The sequence below is a fragment of the Colletotrichum jinshuiense genome, chromosome 9 (genome assembly GCF_051148585.1).
Source record: "Colletotrichum jinshuiense chromosome 9, complete sequence".
In the NCBI taxonomy this organism is placed as follows: Eukaryota; Fungi; Ascomycota; class Sordariomycetes; order Glomerellales; family Glomerellaceae; genus Colletotrichum; species Colletotrichum jinshuiense.
In genome coordinates, this window is record NC_139316.1 from 24,956 (window position 1) to 42,031 (window position 17,076).

General features: G+C 48.7%; 6 protein-coding genes across 6 annotated transcripts; 3 read left to right on the forward strand and 3 right to left on the reverse strand.

Moving 5' to 3' along the window:
- Positions 1 to 378: 378 nt before the first annotated feature.
- On the reverse strand, positions 379 to 1,198 carry EsH8_IX_000001 (uncharacterized protein; the record flags this gene model as incomplete). Its single annotated transcript, XM_083266337.1, has 2 exons — positions 379 to 1,020; positions 1,076 to 1,198. The coding sequence occupies 2 exons, from the start codon at positions 1,196 to 1,198 to the stop codon at positions 379 to 381; spliced, it is 765 nt and encodes a 254-aa protein (XP_083129902.1).
- Positions 1,199 to 1,682: 484 nt separating this feature from the next.
- On the forward strand, positions 1,683 to 2,222 carry EsH8_IX_000002 (uncharacterized protein; the record flags this gene model as incomplete). Its single annotated transcript, XM_083266338.1, has 2 exons — positions 1,683 to 1,926; positions 1,981 to 2,222. 2 exons carry the CDS (start codon positions 1,683 to 1,685, stop codon positions 2,220 to 2,222), a joined length of 486 nt encoding a protein of 161 aa, XP_083129903.1.
- A 1,348-nt stretch (positions 2,223 to 3,570) lies between these two features.
- EsH8_IX_000003 (uncharacterized protein) lies at positions 3,571 to 5,679 on the reverse strand (the record flags this gene model as incomplete). The annotated part of the gene is made up of 4 exons (XM_083266339.1): positions 3,571 to 4,383; positions 5,280 to 5,327; positions 5,381 to 5,582; positions 5,636 to 5,679. The coding sequence occupies 4 exons, from the start codon at positions 5,677 to 5,679 to the stop codon at positions 3,571 to 3,573; spliced, it is 1,107 nt and encodes a 368-aa protein (XP_083129904.1).
- Positions 5,680 to 7,020: 1,341 nt separating this feature from the next.
- Positions 7,021 to 7,941, forward strand: EsH8_IX_000004 (uncharacterized protein; the record flags this gene model as incomplete). The annotated part of the gene is made up of 1 exon (XM_083266340.1): positions 7,021 to 7,941. The coding sequence occupies one exon, from the start codon at positions 7,021 to 7,023 to the stop codon at positions 7,939 to 7,941; it is 921 nt and encodes a 306-aa protein (XP_083129905.1).
- A 2,946-nt stretch (positions 7,942 to 10,887) lies between these two features.
- On the forward strand, positions 10,888 to 11,369 carry EsH8_IX_000005 (uncharacterized protein; the record flags this gene model as incomplete). Its single annotated transcript, XM_083266341.1, has 3 exons — positions 10,888 to 10,942; positions 11,012 to 11,120; positions 11,165 to 11,369. 3 exons carry the CDS (start codon positions 10,888 to 10,890, stop codon positions 11,367 to 11,369), a joined length of 369 nt encoding a protein of 122 aa, XP_083129906.1.
- Positions 11,370 to 12,296: 927 nt separating this feature from the next.
- EsH8_IX_000006 (F-box protein) lies at positions 12,297 to 13,618 on the reverse strand (the record flags this gene model as incomplete). The annotated part of the gene is made up of 2 exons (XM_083266342.1): positions 12,297 to 12,315; positions 12,435 to 13,618. The coding sequence occupies 2 exons, from the start codon at positions 13,616 to 13,618 to the stop codon at positions 12,297 to 12,299; spliced, it is 1,203 nt and encodes a 400-aa protein (XP_083129907.1).
- Positions 13,619 to 17,076: the final 3,458 nt, after the last annotated feature.

Consider the following 17,076-nt stretch of genomic DNA (forward strand, 5'->3'; position numbering starts at 1 on the left):
TCTATCTATATATTAAAGCTCTAAGAGGTAAAAACAAAATCATTTAAACAAAGTCTAATGCTATACTATCTCCTGTAATTTCTTTAGCTATTATTTACTACTGCTAGTGTCGTCCTTAGTGTTACGACTCGTTAAACATACCAGGACTAGGGGACGCCCTATAGGGCCAAACCACATTAAACCATGTACTTGTCAGATCCACCATGACAGAGTAAGACGCGAGCAGCATAAGCACAGCAGGCCAAGAGGACTCGCAGACTTGTATTACATCCTTGTTCCAGACTGAAGAGGGTGCCCCCATTCTACAGTTTCCTCTCCAGCTTCTCGAACTTCCTCTTCTTCTGGTGTCTGCGCTGTTCAGACAAAGCCGCGCCGATGCTACCAACCATCCTCCTCGGCAGATTCGTCCCCGTCCTCGGGCAGCCGCAGAGCCGCCTTCAACTCCCTCGTCCACTGCCTCACCGGCTTCTCCCCCAGCCTCAGCTCCGCGTAGGCCGTCCCGAGCGGCTCCGGCAGCCGGTCCGCGTCCAGGAGCCCGTCGTCGTCGACGTACTGCTCCACGTACGCGATCATGGCCATGCCGAAGGCGCCGACGCGCCTCGCCGAGTCGCGCGCGTAGATGCGCAGGAACGCCTCCAGGAGCACGTGCGCCCTGGGGACAACGACCGGCTCGCCGCCTGACGACTTGAAGACACCCGACCCGCGACCGGGCCGCCAGGGCGGGAGGGAGGCCTCGTCGGAGGCGAGGACGAAGTGCGGCGGGAGCGTGGAGGCCTCGGGGGAGCATGAGACAGAGCCGTCGAGGGCCGGCAGGAACCAGAGCGTCTCGGATTGCGGATACAGACCGACCGTGACCTCCGACTCGGCGATGTGCAGGTGGGATGCGGGCGGCGGCGTGTGGCGTTCCGGGGAGCTCGTGAGGCATGTTTCCGGATCGGGGCATGGCCTGAGGCTGGGCACTCCTTGAAGGGCTTTTGCGCCGGCTGTTAATAGGTCGTCCGGGAGAACATAATCAACAGACTTTTGTGATGTCAGTCTTGAGAGTTTGGTGTATTTGTGGTCAGAATGCGCGTACCGCGATAATTGAAGGAATGCCGTGGACGTTGAGCAGACAGTGGCCCCAGAGAATGCAGGGGATTTGGGAAGAGTTGAGTGCGCCTGCAATAGATGCCACGAACTGTTCTGAATGATCTGACATATTTTCGTTTGGTTCCTGTCCTGCTACTTCGTATTCTTGGATTTGGATCCTTTTTGGAGACGTTTTTCTTTGGGGGGCATTTGCTCCCGTTAACAGATGTAAAGGGTGAAAACAAATGTGTTCAGGTGAGGTCAAAGAGATGTAGGGAAATATTGTTAGTGGCCTGGGTAGTAGCTGCCTTGGCAGGCTCTAAATCTAGCCAATCAACTGAGGTTTTGTTACACTGTTGGTGTTCGGCGCTTAGACAGCCTCTCACAACAAACTTGCCATCAACAAACCTCGACCCCGCTGCTGCTGAAGTTGCATTGGGCCTCACCATCACACAACGATGTCAACCCCAGACAGCTTTACCCCCTTTCGCGCTTTGCCCCCAGAACTGCGACTGAAAATATGGAGCGAAGCGCTTTCGGCGCGATCTGTCTGGGCCGCGGTTAGCGGTCCCGCTGCAGGTTGCGATCCTGACGCGAGTCGCTCGCCCCCGGTCATGGCCTATGTTGGTCCGGCGCCGTATCTCCCCGGCCTCGCCTGCAGAGAGTCCCGGCGCTTACTGGAAAAGTCGTACGTCAAACCTCTCCGAGGGCCAGAGTCGGCAACAAGTTCCGGCGTCTACTGGGTCAATCTGGAGAACACAGTCGTCTACCTCGGCAATTCATCCAATGCAATGGACGTCATGGACGCCTTTGGCGCCGACAAGTTATCGAGGTTCAGACATGTTGCTCTGCGGTGGTGTCAGTTTGGAAGGCTTGCGCGAGCATGCCGACGTTTGGCGACAGCATGTCCAGCGCTTCGCACGATCATCATTCAAGGGTACGAGTCCGGCTCTGCTGCCAATTTCTCGGTTTGCGAGACTTTGGACCCAGAGCTGGCCGCTTACTACACGACCATCCCGGACTCCGTTGGTCCCGAGATATCACACGAGACCCTGGACACTCCTCATTTCCGTTCGCTTCTGTTGGAGTACTTTGGCGATTCGCCTCCCAGGTTACATCTGGTCTCCCCCAGCTCTGTAAATTACTCAGGATGACAATGGTTTCCTACACGCGACCGTCACATATTCTGTTGGTATGAAGGTTTCCATGATGTCGGTAACCAATTGACATGCACTCATGCTCTGGGGTCCAGTTATTCTTGTTGGTTCGGTCACTGAACAGTGGACAGACAGCGCTAAAGAAGACGCGTCCACGATGTCAATCTTGGCCTTCTGCTCAGTATATTAGTTCAGGACAACTCTCTGTGTGACAATGGCTTGAACATTCCATCATCGCAACACACATTCATCCATTACTGTATTCATTAACCTGTCTCTTTTGCCCAGCATATCTTATTCATTCTGATCTTTGAGCACCATGCCTTCTCGAACTGAGCTCGAAAGCGCCGCTTCTCAGGTCATCTCTATTCTGAAGGGATTAAGAGAGTTTTCTCATGCGAGGATCGCGGTTATCGGCGGACTAGCTCTATGGAAATACCTTCCCAGTGGCAGGACTACTGAGGTACTCATCAATATCAAGCTCGCTAAAAATATGTTATGATACTTACCCGGCTTCTAGGATGTGGATTTCATTATCAACATTGACAGCGCGCCGCAGGGAGTCAAGCAAAAACTCTTGAGCCTCCCGAACTCGCCCTTCATTCAGCAAGCCCAGTTTTTCTACTACAACCATAGTGGAACTTACATCCAAATCGACATCACTCCCGAGTGGCAGGTCAGTCAACAAACCCCGATCAAAGTTATCGATGTTCCTTCTTCGGGGTCCATCGGAAAGCCGTAATGTGCCCTTCTCCTAACATATCTCTGGCGCGCAGTCTCCGTATATGCCGGCTGGTGCATTGGAACTCAAAAACGTACCGGACGGTGCTATTCCGTACATCTCACCCACCGACCTCATTGTTTTTAAGATCAACTCTTGCGGTTTGCGGGCCCAAGTAGCCAAAAGGCGCACGGATGCTGCGGATGCTCAGGCTCTTCTAGAGAACGAGACGAAATCTTCGGCTCTCAGTCTGACGAGTGCTCAGCGATCTGTGGTGGAGCCTTGTATTGCCGATATCGTTGCTCATGGCAGGAAGAATGAAAAGTGGTGGAAGGAGCGACTGGGCCTTCACTAATCTGTATCTTCGTTACTGTGTCGCTAGTCCGCCAGTAGTTGCTATTTCATCGCTTGCTTGTCGAGTTAGCTTTCTGGAAGTGTTTATGCTGGAGTAAGGGATTGTATGTGTAACAAACAGGTATCTAAGCAAGTTGTTTTCATTTGAGTTTATACCGAAACCATCATATTGAATCATTCATTAGTGAGTTAGGGTCTAGGATGGTATCGGGTATGGACAGTAATAAAAAACCAATGGCGTGGCGAATCCCTATTCATCGGAGTCTACGGTTATCCCTCCAACAGTTTCCCTTCATCAAAACCCATCGACTGAGAAAAGTAATAGCCCCTTTGGTTTGTAAGAAGCCTCAAGGGCTCAGAGCCACCGTCTCGTTCAACGGTAAAATCGCAATTGAAATGCGTGTGGCCAAATGCCCAGACTTTGACTTTTCCGCTCTTGAAGCACGGTTCCCCAGACAAATCTGTTGCAAAGCCTGGTGTGATTGGGCTCGTAGCATGCCTCGGGTCGAGGGCGCGACTGTCTCTGGAGGGGCTCCAATGCGTAAAGATTATGATCCTCGCGTCGGACTGCCCGAGCTCCGCGACCTGCGCGTTGAGCCAGGCGACGTCCCGCTTGTACGCATCGTTGTGCGCGTCAATATCCCAGTCGTTGATTTGAAAAAAGTCGTTCAACCCAAAGGAGACGTCGTCGTGGCTTTCAGGAGGGACGTTAGAGAACAGGCTGCAGCCCAGGACGACGACGTCGCTGTCGGGCACCCGGAAGACCCCGCGGTCCAGCAGGACGAACTGCCCCAGGGACGAGTTGTTGTCAACGTCCTTTTCGAATGCGCGAAGGATCCCGAGGGTCTCGGGCCAGCTCGAATGATAGGCCTCGTGATTCCCGGGGACGAACAGCACGGTGCGGAACTGGCCGAGCTGGTGAGTCAGGAAGGCTAGGCAGTCGTCCTTGTGCGCGGCAATGTTCCCCACGTCGCCCAGCAGGGCCAGGATGGGCGCCTTTGGGGTGATCTCGAAAACATCGTAGGCTTTTGGAGCCTCGAGATGTAAGTCGGAGAGGATCTGGATGGACATGGCGCGAATGGACTGTTGGTGGTGAAGGGAAGTTGGTGGCGTGTTGTGACGATTGTGCCGCTGCCATGAGGCATGCACCTCACGGCGGGCCCTATTGCCAGGCGTCACGTGTGGCTAGGACCCCTGTTCCTAAGGGTGGCCCCTTCTCTTATACGTAGTTGGTGTAACACTATCCTCCTATGGGGCGTCGCGTTTAACTCTCCCAGTGATCCTACGTTGCCGCACCAGTGATCCTCCGGCGGGGCGGCCGCTGGCCGCCGCCACTAAGTCTGTGCCCCACAGCCCCCTGAAGTCCGGACCCTCTCCACGTCCCCGACACTTCCTCCATCTGTATAATTCCATGAGGGCCGGTATTATACCGGACATTTTGGTTTAGGATTTAAAAATTATTGCATTTTGTAGTTAAAAACTAAAAACTTGAACACCAGCTAATTCTTTATGTCTACCGGTAGACGGAAAGATGTATTTTGGTTTATTATATAGTTTAAGTAATATATATAGTTTGTCTATAATACTAGAACCTTAATCTAATAATTACTCTAGATCCTAAAATAATATATTTACTACTACCTTGTTATCCGCCTTAATATATATTAGGGTAAGAGCATACCTGTCTAAGCAAATAGATAAAACAGGAGAATATAGATTACAACTTAAAAACATCTCTATTCACCACTAAGAAGTCTAGTTCCCTCTACTTAACGATAGATAGATAATAGGGTCTTCTACACTCTAAGGAATATTTAGTATCCAGTATTATAAAGACTAACAAGACAGAAGCAAGGCTATATGCTTAGTCAGCCTCAGATCCCTGTGCCCCACACATCTTTTTGCAGTAATAAGCCAGCTAAATTGCTGTAGTCAGCCTACAAGTAGCACATTTTTAGAGCCAATAATTACAAACATACCTCATTACCACCAATGTGTTTGCCAGCAGAGTGGCATTGGAGACCATCCTAAGTTGTAGTTAGTTTCTCATAAGGAAATGGTAAATAGTGAGTTGACCTACAAAGGTGCAGTCAGGGCACTGATCCGACGGTTTGTTGCCGGTGTTGCGGTTCCTGTAGTGGTCACAGGCACACCTGGTCGCAGCAGGAAGTATCTCGTAGTTCGTAGCCCAGTTGTAGCTAACACTCCAGGGAGTGCCACCGACAGGTGATGAAGTTTTTCCAGTCACACAGACACCACGGTGGTGAAGATTGGCGACGGCCCTGGGATTTATCAGTCAGTAGAGTAATGCCAAAATGCGGCTACAGAGACAGACAAGGTGGTCAGGGCCGTGAAAGTGAGAAGTGAGGAGATTTGCATGTTGGCGGGGAATTGATTAGTGCGGTGGAAGTATTTAAACAAACGTTGAGGAAAGTTGCAGGTTTAAAAGATGATTTAGAGAGTCAATAGCTTCGACTTGTTGGGAACAAGGTGGAATATATATGCGATCTATGTCATCAACTGTAGACTGACTATTGTGCATGACGGGTATAATTTTGATTAACCAGAAGAGATAATAATTGTTTTCTCATCAACGGCAAATTTTGTTGATGTCTAAAGTGGGAGAAAACCGGAGGCTTTTGTGGGTCCCTGGTGTTGACGTCCATCTGCAGCCGATGGGATACTGAGTGAAGATGAAGGTACCAACTCGCTAGACCTGGGGTATAGATAACATGCCTAATTATGTTATCATCTTAGATTAAACCCAATTAAAGATTTTTTCTCTGGCTCTAGTTATATGATGTTCACCGCCTCTTGTAGTGTTAGGCTTACTATACTTGGTCACGACCTCGGCTTCTAGATATGGAGCCCAATTTCGAGTTCTCTATAAGCTTGTTCCTGCGTCTACAAGGCACGTGTATGTTATTAACCAACCAGAAGTAGGATCGAAACACATCGCGAGTCCTAAACGGGAAAAGTTGGGTTATGGCGGTTCCGCTGTCAATAAGATAGGAGTTCCGGAATTTTAAAATGTCCGGCAAGCCGTACATTCAGTATGACACTTCGGATGTCTTACGACTCAGGTAATACGAGTTCGACATGCCTTTCGAGACTGGAGGTGGGTCCAAGAAGTTAGACCATGTGGCCTGGACCGTAATGTCTGTATCACGAGGACATGATGATGAAACAAAAAGCCATGACTTCATCTATTGGTGGTCAGCCCATTTGAAGTTCAAGGTTCAGGCCGCGTCTCGTTTTGAGCTAAAAGTCAAAGTGGAGAAAGCAAGACTCGTATGTCAAGGTACAGTACAGGATAGAATCGAATCATATCACATCTAAATGCCTGTTCGAACGCTACTTGTCCAAGTATCAATGTCATGCTTCACAATGATCCATAGCTTCCATTCCGCAAACGGTAAGAAGAGAATGAAATTACGCCAATGGATTTGAGCCATGACCTGCATCTCACGACCTGGGCCAAAGGACAAGCATGTACAGTTGCTGGCTATTTGTCCCACTTTGGACTCCATGTGAAGGTCCGGAAGTAGATGCGCTCAAGCCCAAGGGATACGTAACAGACGACGACTTACGATCAAAATGTCCCGAAGATGGCATATAAAAGACGGCAAAGTAACCCCATTATTTAATCATCGTGGCATTCTCAGCATTCACTTTACACTCATTCCAAGACCAGAATCCAATCTCACCCTTTCATGCACAATGAAGTACTCTCAGCTTCTCGGACTCTTCCTGGCTACCGCTGCCAATGCTGTACCTATCACAGACAACGACTTGATGGCCCGAGGCGGCCCTTCAGGTGTCCTAGCCGAAGGAGAGATGCTTCTTGTCAATGGCGACAAGCGTAAGTTCCCCTCCTTCCCGAGCGATACTCTGGCCAACATTGAAGTCCGAGCGCTTCACTGTCCCACCACCCAGTACCAGCCTGCACACTGCCTTCCTCTCAGACCTGCTTGCAGCAAGAATATGCTGACCCGAAAACTTGAAGTGGAAATCCTTAACGCGACCACCATGCCCGAGTTCCTGATGGCGCAGGGTATTGCTTTGGAGAAGCCTGAGATCGACCATGACTGGCTCAATTTCACCCCCCCCGCCGAAGTTGACAACCAGCTGTTGAGCCGTTCTTGTGCCTTCACCACTTCCGTGGTCGTCGATAAGATACAGAGATTTATGGACTGGGATGTGCAGATGAGCCCAGTTGTTAGAGGTGCTGGACAGGGCGTCACAGTCTCTATTTCTACCGGATGGAGCATTTCCAACAGCGTACAGGTTTCCGCTGGTCTCGACTTGAAGTTTATTAAAGACTACCTCGGAGGCAGCGCCGGTATCAACTACAGCAAGACCTGGACCACAACATTTGCAGATACATACTCGACGTTGATCAAGAATAGACTTGCCGGCACCTGGACCACCCAACCGTGGACAACCCGAAAGTACGGCCGGACCTTCCGCGGCTGCCTGGGCTCGATGACCCAGACAGGGACCTTTATGGCGGACTCCCACGAAGAAGGTAGCTATGGCAACTCTAAGTGGGTTTCAGGATTTATCACCCCTTGCATTAAAGTTGCACCTCCTTACGGAGAGCACATGACCCGCTGCCACGGGTCAGGTAACTTTGTCTAAGGATCTAGGTTCCTATATACAGGGTATATCTACTCTTAAGAATTGTGAAGAGTTTCTGTTAGCTTGGCTAAGAACGAATTCTATCTGTAACATTTAGTTATAAATGGCGCAATTTTTAATGAATAGATTTAAACTTTAAACTTTGTGCTATTTGTAGAAAAACCTTTATTCTAAGATGGTTATATAAACCTCTTTTATACTGAAAGACTATACAAAATTGCAAACTGCATTGTTTTAACAAGTACTTGCTTTTATTAAGCGCATCACGTTAAAGAAAGTAGGCGGTAACAGATAGAGTCTAAGATTCTATATTGGCTAGGCTATAAAGAAAAGACCTTTCTCTTCTAGCTAGCTATTAGGAAGCCGCACGCTATAGCGGCACAACTTATTTAATTAGCTATTTTTCCTTAATATACTATAATTACCTATCAGAGTTTAAGACTAGGTTGGTAAGGTTAAAAATGCATCTAAAGGTTATAGCTATTTAGGCCTTAACAGGACGCTTGCTATTACTAAAGAAATCTAGTTACTGCTTTAGTAAGCGCTAATATATACCAGTTTAAAAGTCTTATAGGAGGGGGGGGGGGGGTGGATTAGTTGTTTAGCTTTAGATAATATCTTTTTGTTTTCCTAATTAGGGTTGTAGTTAAGTCTATTTAAGCTGACTAGAAGAAAAATATAAGGTGATTAGCTTTAGAGATCTTAAAAAACAAAAATAGATAAATAATAATCATTAATTATACTTTTTAGACCTAATTTACTAAATAAGCAAATAGGCTAGATGTTACAGTTAGGTATCTAATAGTGGTTTTTTTCTGCAATAGGGCGTTGCAGTTGATACTCTTATGGTGGGTGTGTATATACTGTAAGTTGTAGTGTTATAACGTGAGCGCCAATAGACCGTGGTCAATTAACAAGGGTAATGCAGATTTCAGGTGTTTCTAGGACTCAGTATATGCTAACAAAGAAATGTGAGTGTCCCACAAGTAAGTGGGCGGTTGCGGGCCGGCAGCGGTGTTCTAGACCATTAAATCTTGTGGTCCTACACTTTCAAGGTTAATCATTGAGCTATGCATGTTGGTTCTCTAGTTCCACGTTGACCTCCTTTAGTTCTCTTAAGACCCAGACTAAGCTGTGCCGCATTGGCACGTGTTTATCGGCGATACATTTCTGTAGCGGTGTGTATTTCCTGCGACCCCCTTCGCCCATTATCATTTGCCAAGAGCTCCCTTTTAAGCTATCGCCGGTTCATTACAGCCACATGACGCGGCATGCAACCAGCTGTCTTGTTGGTTGCGGCACAGAACACCCGACCAGCATCCACAGCATGCCGCGGTTTGGGTTCATTTTTGGCCTGCGACAACTGGCCGGAGATTGGATGGTTGGTTCATGGACCAGTGGTTCGACCTTGTCTAGGTTCGTACAGTGGTACGTAAATAATTCATGGTGGCCGCAAGTGTTGCGCTATATGCACCACGTCTCTGTCCAAAAACGAAAAGTAGCAGCCGGTGTCCCTCATCCAGCTGTATTTCCCTCTCTCGATGATTATATTTTCTTTCACGATGGCACCCTTGATTCTCGGAGGTGTCTTATGTCTCCTGTCATTAGCTTTGGCTTCCCCGTCCGAGGTATGGGCTAGGGCCGTTAGCGGAGGCTGCGAAGCCTACACCGTTCAAGCCGGCGATACTTGTTCGAGTATTAGTCAGACTGCCAATGCCATCTACACCCAGATCATATCCTGGAACTCGGATATCAACCTAGCTTGTTCGTGTGTTCTACCGCTTCTACTTAGACCGTCTAGTTTCACAGTGTGGAAAGATAAGGAGCGCTTTCAGTTTCAAGTAACTTGGCCGAGCTCGAAGGGAGCAACATTTGCGTCGATAATCCTCTCGGAAACTATGCCTTGCCTAGCAACTCGCAAGGACTTACAACTATAGTAACAACGATAACGTAAGTTGGCTACTGATTCGTTTGAAGAGGCCTAAATACTGATAAGAATACTACAAGTCCTGCACCGACGCCCACCCCAGACAATACTAATTCCAATTGCGGAGAGTATCACCTCGTAGAGACAGGAGAGGACTGTTCTGCCTTCGCCACTAAGTTCAGTATCACACTGAAAGACTTGTGAGGGTTTTTTCGCCATCCCATCTCTTTACAACTTCATGGTCGTACATGTCGTTAATGCAACGTCGCCCCACAGCCTGTTTCTCAACCCTCAAGTGTGGGAAAATTGCACGAATGTTTGGGCAGACTACTACTACTACCTCAAGCCCGCCGGATACATTTCCACCCACCCGGGATATCTTCCACCAACGACCACCAAAGAGTTTGTTCAAACACCGATGACTGACTTGCCGTATGTTGAAGACCCTTTTGCCGACTATGTGTAAACTGAGCCAGCGATCGAGATTGCGAACGGCTCACGAGTGGACTGCTACGAGTAAGAGTATGTTCTCGCATACCTCACCATCCAGAGCTAAAGGTTCATTTAGGTATCTATGGCTGGACAATGTCACCGAGAGTAGTCTCGCAGATTGCTGGTCGCTGATCATGACTTCAACGTCCCCGCGGAAGTAGGTGGCTAACATCTTCCAAATGATGACAACGTGTTCCAAGAAAGTCTATACTAACCTCCTCAGGACTTTATTCTCTGGAACCCGTCCCTTCAACAGGATTCTGCCAGTTTAGCTAGCTCGTATGAATATCCATGCACCCTCTCGGCTAGCAGTTCTTACTGCATCGCTTTGGCGTCCCCCTACACCTTGTACGTGACAGAAGCGATTTCCACAAGAATGTCGTGATTTGCTGATCTGTAAAAATACAGAGCCAACCGCAACTTTGGCTCCTCCAAGCCCGCGCGCTGCCGGAGAGGTTCCAAATTGCACCGAATGGTACGCCCCGAGACCGTCGCTCACATGCCCTTCCGTTCTTGGCAGCACACACATGAGCATTGAGCAATTCTACGCTTTCAACCCCTCCGTCAAGAGCGATTGCTCGGGTATGGTTAGTGGCACTTACTAATGCGTCTCAACGCATCCTTATGGATGGCTGCCACTCGAGGATGAAGACATCTCCATCACCGCCACCGGGACCGGTGCGGCACCCACCGGAACCGGAGTCGCAACTCCCATGCCCATCCAGACGGGCATGGTGCCGAACTGCAACACCTTTAAAAAGTGGCGAGCGGCGATGGATACTGGGTAATCGCGGATTCTCATAGCATTGCCTTGGATGACTTTTACTCCTGGAACCCGGCGGTCAAGGCGGACTGCACCGGCCTGCAGGCGGATGTGTACGTGGGCGTGGGCGTCTCCGCCGCCTCCGAGACGACAGCCCAGCCGACTACAACCACAGCCAGCAGCTCCTCACCGAAGACCCCTACACCCACACAGGAGGGCATGTTTGGCGGCTGCGGGAACTTCTAAAGGTAGAGTCCGGCGACGGGTGCTAGGCAATCGCCGACTCGAACGGCATTGCGTTAGATGACTTTTACTCCTGGAACCCAGCCGTCAAGACGGACTGCACCGGCTTGCAAACCGACGTAAACGTCTGTATCAGCTTGGCTACGTCTGCAACGGCGGTTCCTGCTCCTTCCCCAGTCACAACTGCAGTATCGGATGCAACGCCTAATCCGATACAAGATGGTATGACTACAAATTGTTCCAAGTTTTACTTCGTGTAATCGAGAGATGAATGTTAGGCTATTGCAAACGTGAACGGTATTATGTTGGATGACTTCTACAGCTGGAACCCTGCCGTCAAGATTGACTGTACCGGGCTTCAAGCTAACGTCTAAGTTTGCATCAGCGTGGCGTGAGCCCTAAGTATTTAAATTATTTACCTTATGCATAACTATGTATGCGCGATAACTATCCATTTTGTAATTAAGTTCAAGGCCAAGCCCTGGGGCATTACAAACTTTAAGCCTCTTTGCGATGTAGCGCTATTACCATCAAGCGTATTTTATTTATATATTTGGTAGTTACACCTAGATATTGTGAAAGGCAGTTATTTTCCTAGGCTACCGAATGCCTAAACGCATCAACTCGGAAAAGTCAGTAGGTCTCTCGAATCTTGGATCGAACGCGTCTTGCTCTGTCCCTAACCCGCGCTTTACATGTACCCAATTTCCTCCTGGGGAGTGTGTGAACGGGTTCTCGCCGCTACCATAGAGAAACTCCTGTACCTCCTGGTCTATGCAGAGGAAGCGTCCAACCACCTTAGCGCTTGAATAGGTTCGGATAGTAACCTTAGGCCTAATTACCCGTTCGTGCCATCCCAATTTATCGTGGATACTTGTAAGTAAATCCTGATAGTTACCACTGTTATTCATAAACAAGAGGAAGCTAAGATCAATAGAGCGGAGTGTATCTGGTAATACTGTAAGAAAGTCGAGAACGTCCTGTTGTTTTACTAGAAAGCGCGAAAGTCCAAAATGGCTTAGATGCGTCCACGATTCAACTGGAAAAATAGATCGCAAGGGAATAAACCGATCCGGGCGGGGTGTTGGCTGCGCCGGCGATGTATCTTCGTTTATTTCTTCATCGGTCTCTAGTGTAAAGCTCCGAAGATCGGCTACAAGCGCCTGCTTGAGATAGCCGTTACGGAAAGCAGGGTAGCTTTGCCAGTCTTGGCCGTAGATCATGAGGGTGAGTTTAAGAGTAGAGAACCCTGGCTTTTTCACCAAAGCGACCAGATTGTTATACTCTTCAGATGGCTCTTGTGGTGCCTGAAAGACCTCGCAAGTAAGCCCTGACTTGATCTGGCTGCCATCAATGACTAACTCCGAGGCCTTTGTGCGCTGCTGTCGTGCGAGAACGTGAGTGACAATGCGAAAACCACGCCACTGGTTCTTTGTAGCCTCGACCTCCCAGTCCTCGGCTGCTGCCCTACCCTCGTCTACTGGCGTGGGCCAACCGCGAGGAATTGGGTAGTTGAAGCCGTATGGGAATTTCCGAATCATGGGTGTCGGGTACAGAGGGGTAAAGAGGACCCCATGAGCCGCAGGCGTCAATGTCACCCTCTGTAGATTGGGAAACCTGTCGTTGTCTAGAGCCCATTCAAAGGCGGTGTTGTCAGCAGCAGAAGCGATCACATCTTCCTGCTGCTTAAAAAGCTCGTGATAATAGGCGTAAGCGACGTCGAGTGGCAGCTGCGCGGCAAGCTGTTGCGCAGTTTCGACATGTTGCGGCAGAGATTGCCTGTCTCTGCCCCGCCGAGAGCGTAGGTATTCGGTGTTCTCTTGACAAGCGTGAGCGAACCAAGAGGGCACCCCTAAGGAGGCCAGGTGGGCGGATTCGTCTTCAAAGTCTTGGTTGTAATTATAGTCGTTGATTTGTGATTCGCCTAGATAACCAGAGGTCTCCCCTAGTGATTCTACGAGACGGGCATCATCCCACACGATCTCGCGCACGTCCTGGCGGAACGTCTCATGGCCGGCAATCGCCTGGAATACTTCAATGTTGCGAGGGTTGGCCGAGATAAAAACACGCGCAAAGCGGAGGTGGGGACCGGCGACACGGACAAATCGTTTGGAGACCAGACGCAGTTTCTTGATGTCGGAGTTGGGCAGGTGAGAGAAAATTGCACCAGAAAGCTCCGAGGGAAGCTTCGCAATAAGCTCGATGATGGGCGTCGAAGTCGCCGGGGGCGAATGTGGTGGAGAGGACGCCATGGGAGAGAAAGACAGCCCTTAGTTAAGTTGTGCGAAAAAGCGACTGTTGGCGTGGTTGAAACGTCTCTATGTAACCTCAGGGACAATCAATGCCTGCAGCCGTAGCCCCTATTAGCCTGAAGTGGAGAACAGAGCAGCACCCCTCATTGGTTAGTGCTCTTGGCGGCATACATGGTCTTGACTGGCAGTTTTTGCCGAGGCCACAAGTTTCTTCAGCCAAGTGAAGTGACCTTTGCCTTGCAAGTCTCAGTTTGCACTCCAAATCCTCGGGCAAGTCCGAGTGTGGTAATTCTGAGTGTGGCTCTCATAGTGACTATCAACTACACGTTCAATACCAAAAACGAATACTCAAAGTAAAGAAAGAATCAGTGACTGGTCTTTTAAGATTGCTTGTACGGGATTTCCTATTGCAAAATATCCCGTCTCCGCAAGGACCGCGAAGTAGCCAAGGCACATCGCGCTCTTAGCAATTCCCGAACGGTCGCGCTCCACGCCGGCCAAATGTGTACAACAAGATGCACATTTTGAAAGGCTCACCCAGGTGCGGGAGGCCTTCCAGAAGACGAGGGGCATGTATGATATCGCATGAGCTGTCGAGAGTTAACGGTCCTGCTCAATGTAGGTGCAACCCAACCAGCATTGTCCTGGCCGCAGCTTAGACTGTTGGAATAGGGCAAATATGAGGTGATAGGAGATAGTGTCAGGCCAGCGAGGCAATATTGTACATAGACCTAAGGATATAAAACGAATGTAATACTACCAACGTGGCCAGATACTATATCCATCCAGTTTTAGCTTTTTTATGCACTGATACAAGGGTAAATCTTACAGCTTGATACGTGGCACGAGCAGAGGTTCAATGATACGGTAATGATAATGATATTACGCCCCGATTGAGGAAGGCAAATAACCGTCTATATTCATCTACGCCTGTATAATGCTCTATACTAACCTGACTGTCTTCTACTACAACTTTGAACGATTTGAATATTACCCTTCGGCTAACAATGAATGAGCGCAGAAAACCCCGCTTCCTTTAGCCTTGAAGACTTTTCATTTCCCTGGCTTTATCTTCCCTCCTGCTCGTCATAGATGATTCCCTCAAAGTATATGATGGACGGGTCCGACGTATCAAACGAATACTCACATACAGTATCGTCGACGATACCGTATAGATAACCTTTCATCGTTGTTGCGATAGCCGAGAATTTTGCTATCTCCCCCGAGCCTCCCAGTCTGATAGTTTGCACTGAATAGTTACGTTATCCTATTATACGGCCGGTTATCGTTCTATCAGAAAGGTGGGCCAGGTAGATGCTTTCCCTCCAGTTGTTACGCATTGTGACGGCAAATTGCCCCGTTGTTGTGATGGAATTTAAGACTGTGTTTGAGGGATAGTTTTGAGAATCTCGGCGTTCGAGAGTTTTAGTAAAGGTCTTGAGTTCTCTAGTTGGTATATTGGCGACAACAGCGTAGCTTACCTTCATCCCAAATATCATTCATTTCACCATACCTAGCTTCTATCATGGCAGACTCTGATGCATTAGTACCTGCATTGCCTGTTCCATTGACTACTAAGCTGACTTGATCGAGCATATCCCCGCGAAGTTGCGTAATCATGCATAGGTTGGTATTATTTGTTGGGTTCTGGAAGCCGTCTTAGGGTCGTTGCGGATTGAGATGACTCGAACTGTGGTTGGCGACGTAAATAAAACCATCAAACCCCTGGTAAGCCACAAGACGATTGACTGCAAGTTTGTCTGGGCCAGCCTCCTTGTCAAAACTTTTGGTGAATATTGCTGCCAGTTGTGAACTGGGTGAAGGGCGTAGTTTAGCCCTTGTCACCATACCGTTGGAATCCCATTCAGCTCCACCTTTTTCATTGTGGTCTTTGACATCTCGGATACATCCGTCAGTCCCTAGATAGAACAACCTAGTTTCGCCGCAGTCCCAGTCACGGCAGGATACTGCTGCCAATGGAGCGCTGTGGGGGAGTCTTATTCTTTTGTCGCTTCAGGATTCAAATATCTGCGTAAGATTGGTATTCTCCCATTCAAGTGACGGTTTCAGTAAGTGCCGCGACATCAGCGCGCCGGAACCATCTTGAAAGAAGACAGCTCTCTGCTTCAATCCATTAAATGTCCGGTTCGCCGCTGCAAGTTTTGATGTTTTGAGGATGTAATGTATAGTGTCGTTGGTGGTATCCCGACGGCTAAGCAGACCCCCAGCAACACCACCAGCGATGGCGCAAGAAGGACCAGCAGACAGACTACAAGTCCTGCGATGAACACCCGCCGTGAGAAGCCGCAAACTGTATCCTTCCTCTTGGTATCGGTAGTTGAAGCATCCTGTTCAAGTTGCTGGTTGTTGGGTTGCTCGCAGTCACGTCCTTCCGGTTTGTGGTATAGTATGATGCTTGGTTGTAGATACCGGGCCTCGGCATTCCACGCGCCCATTCCATGATCATAGTCCACCTCGAGGCCGGGTGCATCGTCTCGGAGCTGGCGAGGGTCCACCTCGAGCGTACTATATTTTGGCGTGTCTGCTATCACCTTGAAGGTGGTAACAGCTTTGTTTTGTGTGCATGGCGCCAAGGATATGCTTTAAAAAAGATGAAGAGAATTGACACGGATCTCAGTCTTTGCCTGTCAAAGTAATTTGTCTCCCTTTTGACTTTTTCAGGTTGATTAGGATTCCATGAACATAATTGCCCTACAAGACTCTGATGAAGGCGCAGTGCTGGCCGATATTCCCGGCCAAGAACTTGGCATAGGTAACAATCTCTTGATCATTGGATACTTTGTCGGAGGAAATTCCCAAAGCCTTGAGCAGACGTACACTGATCAGCATGGAGAATACCACCAGTCTACTTGAAGGAACCCGTATTCCAAGGCGCTCCATTTTTCTTCTATGCATTTACAAGGATTAGAGGCGGTTGTCTACAGCTACAATCACCAGCGAAAGGAAGGTTGCATAGCTGGGCATTGGGTTCTTTCTCAGGGCTGAACAACAAGGACCTTGTATAGCCTCAACCACTTAGTCTTAAATTTGTAAACTTTGCAGCGGTTGAGTCCCCGAGTGGAAGCTACTAGCATTATTTCTCTATCGCAATGAGCGAGTATAACATCTTATGATTCCGTTCCCAGAGATTACATATGTTTTGCAGGAGCCTGACAACTAAATCTAAAATCGATGCAAAGATTGAACGCATCTATACTGTATAGGACTCCTTTAGTATTGACGATCCCTTACTGGAAGGTGCTCCGTTCTTTTGAACTATTGTCCTCGTTGGGGGTTTCATATATCCCCTAGACTCCGTAATTCGTTGTTTGGTGATTCTCGTTATCATCTCTACCCGAAAGTTATACATACAAAAGACGCCTACTTTATTTAAGTCAGAAATTGCCCTATGTATATTAATCACCCTGTCAGTTGTAACGTTTGAATTTGGTATCTGC